The sequence below is a fragment of the Drosophila ananassae genome, chromosome 2L (assembly GCF_017639315.1).
Source record: "Drosophila ananassae strain 14024-0371.13 chromosome 2L, ASM1763931v2, whole genome shotgun sequence".
NCBI classification, from domain to species: domain Eukaryota; kingdom Metazoa; phylum Arthropoda; class Insecta; order Diptera; family Drosophilidae; genus Drosophila; species Drosophila ananassae.
The window spans coordinates 26,452,744-26,463,539 of record NC_057927.1 but is presented as its reverse complement, the minus strand read 5'-3'; the positions used below and the strand labels follow the sequence as shown (position 1 = coordinate 26,463,539).

Here is a 10,796-nt window from a genome sequence, read left to right as displayed (position 1 = left end):
AAATTTGACAGCTCACATTAAAAGCTAAAAATTCAATAATATTAAGTAACAGATGATTTATCGCTTATGGTAAGCGTTCCTGGCCTGAATCACAAATTAAGGCGATATCTCAGCACATCAATTAAGGTACTCCGCAGTCGGATAAGATTTTCTAACTGAATCACAACACGAACCAGAAGCCAAGTGACCACAATCCATTGGCCAAAACTCAGTGGCGTAATGGGGAAAAAATTACATTAATAAGGGAACACAGCCGATCCATAATAAACATATGAGCTGTACGAAAAGATATATAGAAGGTTGCTAATTGATATCGACTTTAGTATGTGGCTATTTGAAGGTGCATGATTGATGACCCTGAGCAATGTCCAATCCGCTCATTCAACAGTGACCGGGACACGACACTGGTTTTTTTGGCCAGGCCAGGCGAGCAAGGATAGCTAATAATAGTAATTAAATGGTGGCACTTTGCCCGCCCACAATTCCACCAGCATTCGCATTGTTCGTCCTAACTTTGACATAGTTAGTTGGGGATTGGAATCGATAAACAGTATTGATTTCTTCAAGAGCCCCACGTGTATTATGCAGGCCCATCGCGCATACGCCCCGTTGCCCGTTGACAGCAAGAAATGCATGTAGTCGCCATGTGTTGTCCTGTTTCCGCCAGCCCGCGTGCCCGTCCTTTGCCGCTATGTTTACACTTACTATGCTGTAATTGGTTTGCGCAGCAGAGCCAGCTGAATTATTGTTAATAAGCAAATAAATTGTACACCAGGTACTCCAAACATTGGCAGCACCCCCGCAATGGTGGAATCATAGCTGTCACCAGGCTTGATGGGTTCAAAGAACTTTACTTTGCTGGCATGTACTTGCATACATTTATTATACATTAGCTCTACATACATTCTTGAAATAGTTTTTTTTGTGTGTGGTTTTATGTGTTTGTGATTTTTTATGTGTGTATTTTAAAACTAATTGCATGCATTACTATCTTAGGAAGACAACAAGGAAGTATGACACGAATTTGTTTACAATGACTCGATATTAAAATTTAAATTATAATGCACATATAGTAGACTAAAGTGGGTCTTCGAATGACAGCAGAATGCAAATGTATTATATCGTGCTTAAAAAGTACTACAAAGTCATAAAAATATAAAATTAAACAACGACCCCTGGACAGTTTGGCCTGCAATTCTGTGGTGGGTGAAACTTGGTACTGAAACGAGAAAGAAAAACGTTATTAGTTTTCTGGAATCGAGTTGGCATTGGATCGGTGTCAAGATGTAATCCCCCAACGGATTTCGGGACTAGATCAGTCTAAAAAATCTCTCAATCTAAACACTCGTGTTCGTCGATAACCTAATTTTTTTTGTTGAAAGTCTGGTTTTCTGAAGCCGAAAAGCCGCAAGTTACGCGCTTGGATTTCTTACGTTTTCGTGAGCTGTTTTACTTTCGTGGACTTTTCGTTCATATTATTGCGATGGATCGGGCTTTTGGCAACTTGGAGAACAAGTTCAAGTGCATGGTGAAGGCGGAGAGCAAGGGAATGGCCCTCAAGCTGGTGGGATTCTATGCTGTCGGTTGGACCCTGCGCAAGCTGGTCAAGTGAAGGGTTAATATACTGTCCTGCCCTCAAATGGTTTGGTCCTGCTGCCATCGATTTGGTCAACCGCTCTGTCGTTTTAGTTAATTGAAAATTTCATGTAGAATAAATTGTGGTCTTACCTCCAAATCACAATTTCGCATCTTTTTGAATGATGATTCCCCCAGCCCCTCCTCGATGGGGCTAGTTCACCTTCTTCAGTACACATTTGCAGCAGGAGGGTATCCTGAAGGACTCTGGCGACGGGTCCAGTGGGCCTTCGTCCTTAATGCTAACCAGGTTGCGGGTCACGTAATGTTGTTTGCAGTATGACTTGTACCCGTTGGGGAAACTATCCGTAAACTCACACGGCCCATTGGGGATTCTGGGGGTTAACAAAGGGGCGTTACGAAAAAGTCTTTAGTAAACCATGTTCACACTTACTCGCACTCTTCAATCTGGATGGCTTGCTTGAACTCATCAGTATTGACAATCAACTCCCAGCTGTTGTTCGTTGTCAGACCCTTCTTAGGATAGATAGTGCGGGGCGTGACCCGGCACAGGTAGATCGTATCATCGGGTTCGGTGCCCACCCGCGCACTCAAGTCTGTGGGGATCACATCGCTGAAGAACTTGGAGAACTTGCTTGAGAGCGTCATCTTCAGGCCGGACAGGTCCGGATAGTTGTCCACTTGGGTGCAGAAGGACCTGGACTCCGGCTTCGCATCCCCGCACTGCTGCAGGGCGGCCGTGTCATTGACCCCCAGAAGCGAGTGGGCCGGGTAAATGGGCCGGGGACCATGTCCTGCGGAACCGGGGAAGACAAAGGCTAAAAAGTTAGGCAAGCGCCAGAGACAGTGGCCAGTGAGTATGGGATCGATTTAGTTGTTAATTGTTCAGCATGTTCGAGTATCGAATGTGTCTGATTAAAATATAATCAAAGAAACTTACTGTCCGATGGCTGACGGTGGGTGGTCGGAACCTGGTCCGCCTGCGTCTGCGGAGTTGTCCCCTGCAAAGAGACGAACGTATCGTTAAAGACCAGATTCAGCTTCCCGTCCGGAGAGCGCTGCACTTTGAAGTATTGATCCTGCTGCTGACTTAGGCTGTGATACTGATGGTAAATGTTGGACGATCTGGGTTTCGGGGCTTGGTTTTGATTCTGGTTCGGATTTGGAATCGGGTTCTGGGACTGATCGCCGAGCATGGTGTTTATGGGCATGAGGGGTGCATTGTCCGTGGTCGTTGTCTGTGCAGGTAGAATTCAGGTGTGTTAGTCTTTGGCCAAGTGGGGAAAAAAATAACACAGACACAACACAACCCAACAAATGGTGGAATGATGGTACAATGGGAATGCCAATGAGGGAGTAATGACAATTTTGTTCTTCGACAGCTGACTTACATTAAAGATCTGTACACCCTGATCATCGTTCACTACGAAGATGGTGCGCAAGAGTTTATCAATGTCTTTTTTGGCTTCGATCGATGCAAACTGTAGCGAAAATTACGAAAGAAGGATTTAATTTGGGTACATGACAAGCTTTAGGCCACAATACAAGACACAAAGAGCAGGGAAACATGGATGTAATGGTTGGGGATAGGGGGTACTAGGAGGAATTTTTGGAAATTTTGAAGGCCTTTCGGGAGAAAATTGTGCACACCTCCTCGCTACCCGGATTGGGCTCCTCCTCGGATTCGGAGGCTCCTGGCAGTTCGGCTCCCTCTTGCCCGATCAAAGCCGCTAAGGCTGCCTCAGCTTTGCGTCGCTTCGCTATCTCGCTATTGATAAAAACTATCTGAAAGATACATGCGGAAAAGTGGAAGAGTTTTGTTTGCGGTTCATCAGCATTTCCAAGACAACGGGGGGTTAAGTTGTTGGGGTAATTTGTTGGGCTGGTCGTTGTTTTTATATGTATATTTTAGTTTTTACTGCGGCTCCTCTAACTTGCTCAACTGGCTTTCGCTCTATCTTTCCACTACACTTGCGTTTCGGAATATTTGAACAGCTGTTTTGTGGGCAAGCGCAGTTGCCTCCGCGTAGAACTTTGTTAGTTACGTTGAGTTAGGACCCGAACCTCCGAAAAACTGCTGCTAGGGTTCAAGTTCTAGTATACGGGGTTACGCTGATAGTCCATTTTCGGACGGCTTATCGGAGCAGAAATTCGTGCAACTAGAGAGACTTGAAGCTGCGAAGAACATTTATTTAAACATAGCAGCCAGTCAGAACGATTAAATACAATGGGGAAATTGTGTGAGGCAATCTGATCTAAAAGTGGAAATTATTTAATACAACACACGCCTAGAAGGCAAAAAGCAAGCACTATTTACTGAATTATTGATGATAGTTAACTCCAAATAGAACACAAACAATACAGAGGTGGGTGCAATTAAACTGCTTAGAACTGACACAGCGATATAGGGGACACGGGATGATATTAAAACATTCTGGAAAGTTAAGTTCAAGAATCAGAAATCAGCGTCATGACGGCGACTCAAATGTAAAATTTACCCCAACCGAAATTGGGACTTGCCATTGACGATAAAACCCGATCTTGAGAGAGGGACGCTGCCCCACATGAACTTAATTGCCTGAGACTTTTAGCCATATCTCGGAAGTGTATTTTCCCAAGCTTGCCGGACAATTAGATATCAAGTTTTAAGCGAATTTATCAACGCCTCTGTTCGGGGCAACTTATGCAAACATTAGAGAGTTTTTCCATCTCAGTTTTAGGTTTTCCATAAACCAATTGGAATTTAGTCAGAACGACTATGTGCTCTTTGAAACCTGTTTAGTGTTTAGTGTGGAATTCGTGGAAAACCTAAAGCAGGCGCTTTCCGATCGGATTATCGGATACTCAAGGTTGTGTTGCCATTATTTCAGACTAATTACTGCAAGGGTTGTACTGTGGTTTTCACTGAGATTGATGATCATCCCTTGTCGGCAGTAAATTACCTCAAAAGTCGTGTGCAGAATAGCTGGCACTATTGTCGGCGATTAATATTATTGCACTCCCGATGATATGCATTTATTATACGGGGAATGAAAATTGCACATAACTTGCCGGAGGCAATGCGAACAGGTTTGCAAGCCCCCTGTTGACATAGACTTGAAAATGCCCTTCGAGTTATGGAAATGGATTTCGAATTTGTGGAAAATCTAGAGCTGTAGAAATAGAGGATGCACTTGCTTAGAAAATAATAACAACCATAACCCAAATGTGAGCCAATGAGATGATGAAACATTTTAACACGACACAAAGACATTAAAAATACAGTCGAACCTACATGTTTTTTTACTTTAAAGTTGAGGAAAAAAACCTTTTTTTCGGAGGATCGACTGTGTTTGGTGTTTGGCAACACAAGGGCTTACCATGGCGAAGAAGGCGAAGAGCAACACCAGGATCCTCAGCAGCCTGCACCACATTTGCGGCATCATGTCCGATGGCTTCGATGTAAACAGGGGGATATACATATAACTATATATATTCTATGGACGGCTTTCGTCTGCGTCGAGGCTTACAATGGTAGAGCAGGAGCGGTGCGATCGGCGGAGCTTGGGGGGAGGCTTAGGCCAATTTTCTTATCGCTACAACTTTGTTTTCGTTCCGCCTGCTACTGCTGCTCTTTTTATGGTGTTTTGCGCGTATGTATTTAAAATAAACAAACTGGCTAAAAGTTAATGCCGGATTTCTGTCACTGGTTGTATTTGCCTTTGTTATGGGTGGCTGTTGGGGCAGTTGTTGTCGTTCCCGTAGTTGTCGTCGGTGGTTGGTCGCTATTTATTTATAAATATTTCTTTTTTGTGCTAATGTGTTTCTGTTTCTGTTGCCGCTACCGCTGCCGTTGCGGCTGTTGCCAATTCCTATTCCGTTTTGTTTGTTTCCTTTGCACGTTGGCGATTCACTGCCAGACAGACAGACTTCAATTAGTCGGTTTGCTTTTCACTTTAGTTTCGCTCTCGCCGCTTCAGTTGAACCGTTTTGGGGGGTCTTTCGACAGTGTTTCGTTTTATGTTTCGGGTTTGGGTTTGGGTTTGAATTTGGGCTCAGTTTCCGTTTTAGATAACGTCGATTTACGTCTTTTCGGTTCTGTGCGCCGGCGTTAAGTGATTCGAAGCTGACAGCGGGCTTGCGCTTATATTACTGCATCAGGTCCGGAGGGCTCTGGGGCGACGCGCGCTGGGCTTTTCCGATGGGATGAAAGAAGAGTTTCACCATATCATCCGCGGCTTTAACCGATTTCTCGACCTCTTGAGAACATACACAGCGCGACACGGCTCGGCACGACACGACAGCGAGAGCGGGCGACTTGGAGACAAATGAACGAAGACTCTGGCAGGCAAGCAATTGACAAGTGCAGCTTTGAACGAAGCTCCCCAGCTGGGGCCCGAGAGAGCGCGAGGTGGCGGCAGAGAGCGACCGCTTCTGTGGGGCTGGAGCTCCGAGCAGGGACGGAAGCGGAGAGCTCCAGCGATCGCGGATTTTATCACAGCTGTTTTGCAGCTAATTGTAGCTCCTTTGCGTTAAGCTCGGTTTGGTGAATCACTACACACAGAGAAAAGATGGTAATTAACCTCAGCTTAAAACTTAATTAAAATTATTAAAAAGTATAAACACGTATTTCATTGAACAGCAGTCATGGCTGCCCCCTTCGTAGGTTAACTCTATAATTAAGACTATGCTTTATCAAAATAATAATAACATTAAAGGTATTACTAGTTATACTTAAATGGGTGTTTATTTTCAAACCTATTATTAAATAATAATATATGTACAAGCAACTGAAAATTTTATCAAATATAGTTACATTTTCATTTGTTAGCATTCCCCTAAAAATTCAAAAGCGATTTTACGACAAAGTTTAAAAATTGTTGTCCTTGGACAAATCGCTATCAAAACACCACATGCATATTTGATATTTGATTTTATTTTATTTTTCCCTAAAAACATTTAATGGTTTATATAAAATGAGTAATTGAAAAAATAATAAAGAAATATACATTATGTTGATAAGCTATGAAGTTTTTAATGAATCTCTATAATTTTTCTGAAATGATTTCTTGTTGGAAAGCCCCACGCATCTGTAGAGCTCTTATGAGTCGTCTTGGCCTGCATTTCGTTTGACTAGCGAATGTCTTGATTGAAAGTAAAAGTAAAGCTAGTCAAAGCTTAAGATTAGAGCTTTGTGAGCACACCTGCTCTCGGCGCCAGCTTCAACGCCCTATCCGCCCCGCCCTGTCTAACATGGGTAATCTACTACATTTTAAATGGCGATGGCGGTCATGGGAGTCACAAATTCTAGCGGAATGGCCAATAAAAAAGTCGTAAACAAGACAGAACACCTTTGGAACATTTAAAGACGGTGGAAAAGACGGTGACTAAGTTGGTATTTCCCTTTTCTCGGACAAACCGCAAGATTGCACAGCAAATATGCAATCGCAAGCTGACGATGACGTATCTTACATGCAATGAATGAAATTTATTTTTTATACCGATTACATGGCTTTTAAGACTGCATCTCGTTCTCAGTCGCAAGCCATGAACTTGCCTCGAAAAAAACTAGCTCCCTGCCGAAGGCATTTTTATTGGCTTATGACACACAATGCAATTTCGCGGAATTCATATCAGCTTTGGCAGAAATTCTATGGAACTCATTCTTATCATGAACCAGAAACAAGTATGGTATAAAATGTTTGATGTTTAATTGGCAATAAAAGTGTGTAATATTAGCTGCCATATCTGTTCTGTAAGATCATTTTTTCTCTTCTAGGAAATGATTTACGATGTCTCGAACTACATATTTCTTTCACACATCAGTTGCAATTGCATAATGTTTTCGGCATATCATTTGCATACTTTGGGGCCGAAAAGGAATTTGATGCATATTTTTTGGCTATGCTGAAAATTTGAAAACTTGAATAATTTTATAACTAAGCTTGAAATTTATGCTTATAACTAAACACAGTTACAGAAATTTATGTTTATTTCAGGAATTTTTAGAAATTACATTACTGGGCTCCCCTGAACCAAGTTCGATCACCCTCCGTTCTCGCGGACCTAAAAGACTAAATTTATAAAATTTTACAACACATTTAGATTTTTTTCCACATATCTTTAATTGACAAGAATTAGCTTTTTAATCTTTCCTTAATTTGGAATATTTAGCGAAAATCATAGGTAAAAGAAAAATTTAACGCAATTAAAATGTTTTCATATTTCAATGTAAGTAACATTTTATCAATTCCTTTTCTTAACTGAAAGCTGTAGAATCGAAGTATGTTTTGTTCTGGACTTTGATTTCAAAAACCCCTATGTATTTTATCAATTATTTTTTTAGTAAATGTACATATAATATATAGTAAAATGACAAATCTATCTAATCTAGTTTTAAGTACAACTTTATATATTTAAACGGTTAAATCATTATGCGTGTGTTCCCTAATTATTATATAAATAAAGTTCAACAATTGCGTAGATTTCCTATGTTTAATGACAACTAAACAGCTTAAAAAAATCCCAATAAAACATGCGTGTGCCAGACGTTAAGGTAGATTAGGCGCAATTTTCGTTTATGACTTGATTCACTTTACTTAATAGGTATTAATTGGCAAGGAAACTGCTCTATTTGGGCTACTCATTAATCGATGTAGCACCTTGAATGGTCGCGGTCGTCTGATGACCAGGGAGCCCTAGGCCAGTTGCCCCGAGATTGGGCAATCGGGCGAGGATGGCCCGAAAGTCAGGCCAAGTCAAGCGATTCGCTGGGGTCAAGTTAACGAGAAAAAATGGTGAAATACATTTAATGACAGCTTGTGCATGCATGTGTGTGTAACTGTGTGAATAAATAATGAAATTGCGTTGCACATTCAATAAAATATTTTCAACTGCGAACAATTAAAAAGAGGCACCTGAGCAAAATGTGGACGCACCACTTTACTGTTTGGCAAATGCAATTTCAGCCATGACAGCACAGCACGCTAACAGATTTCTTATGCGTTCGTCTCGAAAATGAAAATACAAAAATCGCAAACGGGAAACCAGGACGAGACCGGAGTAGCAGCTGTTGTTGAAACACAATTTGTCGGCCGATTCGATTGCATCACAGCCATAATTCCATGTGGGATTTTTTATATTTTTTTGATAGGTGGGGGGATGAAATGCAGATGGAGATGGCCCCTCGTTGAAGTGCTGAGCAAATATTGGTCCAATGCCTAGCGGGCTTTCACTTTTCTTGGGGGACAACTGGGTAGCTAGCGTTCCATAGCCATATCCATATCCCGAACCTGTCGGTGCTACAAAGCAAATTGAATTGTGCGGTGCAATTTCCGCCGAAAAAAACCAAATAAAATAGATTATAGAAATCGACCAAAAAGTGCCAAAAACGAGTTCGTTTCCGATATGGATTCCAAATACATTTTGTCGCCGGGTGCAGCGAAACTTTTGCGAAAATTTGAAGTTGAAGTTGAAGTTCATTGCGCAACAAACGAGCGGCCGGCCGCAGCAATAAGCACAATAAAACCGAAACAAACTTCATCAGGAAGTCGAGGAAGTGGAGTGGACTCTTTGGTAGCTTTTCTAACATTTCCCAATGCGCAGCGGCCTGTTATCGTATTTCACGTTACACTCTGAAAACTTTTTCCAACACATAGTCATGTGGCTTGTTCATTTTTTTTGCCTGCTCTGTGGCAGTTGCCTCATGTCAATTAAAAAACCAAAAAAATCAACAAAAAAGTAGCCAAGAAAAACCCGTGAAAAGTGAGTGAAAAATTAAAAGCACATGTATGTTTGGCCTCGGACTTTGGCTGACTGATGGTGGAGATATAAAATCCCGATCTCCGGCATTATGGCAGGAAGCTCAACACTTAATATTTATTTATAAGAGGACACTGGGCTAACATACTTGAATATATTTGAATTATAATAATAATTCATTGTAATCGTTGGTTGCAACTTGTATCCATAGACTGTATGTTTAAAGCCGAGAGTGACTTCCTTCCTGCTACAAATTTGGCCGGTTATCGTCGGTTGTCATCAATTTTTATAATACTTTTTCTGGTAAATAGTTTAATTGAATTCAATTCACTTTCTGTGCATTCAACTTGAACTGAATGGCCACATTGCCAGTTCCACGGAAACTTAACTTAACCACAAATTATCCAAAGCAAAGAAACGTTTACAACTCCCAGCGCAACTCTTCAAGTTGACAACCCAATAAACAGTAGCCCCATACAAACAGCATTAATAAAACCAAGGAAACTTCGAGTTGAGCAAAGTATCAACTATGTACTTGTTTTTTAATTGAATTTAAATAGTTTAGTCAAACATTGGACCTACCAATATTATTCAAATCCTTCTCCTCTTAACAGACATCATTAAGCTTCGTTATAGCCAGAAACGACGCCCCCAATAGCAATTACAATGTCCCATTAGTATATATTCGTGGCTATTACATGAGTGCGGACTTTTCTTCTTATTTTCATTTTCGTTTATTGCAATGCTGTTTGCCTTCCCTCTTGTTGTTTTCCTTTTGCTGTTTAACAAATTTACAGTTTGTTAACTACGAGCGCTTAAGTATTATGTTTGGGCCAAGTTTTCTGCATGCTCGTTTCGAGTTTTGCATTTATGCAGTTGCAGTTGCAACTTCAGTTGGCAGTTGAAATGGCAGTTGGTCTGCCCGGGACCGTTTCACTTTCGGTTAGATAACCACAGTCTGGGTGTCTGCGTAGGACGGCGGCTAACTCACTTAACTCGGCATTGTCACCAGAGACTGGAGTTGGATCTATTTTGGTAACTGCCATTGTTTTCCTATGCATTGTTCGGCTTAATTGTTTGGGGCATTTACAAATGAACTGCTTCTGACATAGTGACAGTGAACTTTCGTTGAGAGTCGTGACCAATGTTGACTTGCAACCATTTGTCGCAACATTAGATAATGGCTGCCCTCGAGTTCGCATTGTGTTTCTGTGTTGTCTCCAATTTAAGTTAGAGCCTGTAGCCTAATAGGGCTTTGATCAGGCAACGGCCTTAAGGCCTTAAGGTCAAGGTTGTTGCCCCAAGATGAGGTAAAGGCAATGGATCAACTCAACATTGGGTCAAGAATATTCAACGCTATTCAAGAGTGTTAGTTTGAATCTTTTTTATGCAAAACAAAAATATCAAACTACATTAAACTAATTCTCTTGCAGATTAAACAATTAAAATCGTTTTTTGTT

At 41.4% G+C, this 10,796-nt stretch overlaps 2 protein-coding genes across 15 annotated transcripts; one reads left to right on the top strand and one right to left on the bottom strand.

The window, feature by feature from the left end:
• Positions 1-849: 849 nt before the first annotated feature.
• LOC6505605 (protein spaetzle) lies at positions 850-5,934 on the bottom strand. 14 transcript variants are annotated; one of them, XM_001964573.4, is made up of 8 exons: positions 4,956-5,933; positions 3,247-3,381; positions 2,988-3,077; positions 2,661-2,834; positions 2,537-2,597; positions 2,030-2,414; positions 1,729-1,970; positions 850-1,219 (listed from the first exon to the last, which is right to left on the bottom strand). In XM_001964573.4, the coding sequence occupies exons 1-7, from the start codon at positions 5,055-5,057 to the stop codon at positions 1,790-1,792; spliced, it is 1,128 nt and encodes a 375-aa protein (XP_001964609.2). In that variant the 5' UTR covers positions 5,058-5,933; the 3' UTR covers positions 850-1,219; positions 1,729-1,789. The 14 variants fall into 14 exon arrangements, with proteins under 14 accessions (XP_001964609.2, XP_014760716.1, XP_014760720.1 ...); XM_014905230.3 differs by having other exon boundaries at positions 2,030-2,390; XM_014905234.3 differs by having other exon boundaries at positions 2,537-2,834.
• LOC26513751 lies at positions 1,276-1,741 on the top strand. Its single transcript, XM_014905405.3, has one exon. It carries the CDS (start codon positions 1,484-1,486, stop codon positions 1,610-1,612), a length of 129 nt encoding a protein of 42 aa, XP_014760891.1. The 5' UTR covers positions 1,276-1,483; the 3' UTR covers positions 1,613-1,741.
• Positions 5,935-10,796: the final 4,862 nt, after the last annotated feature.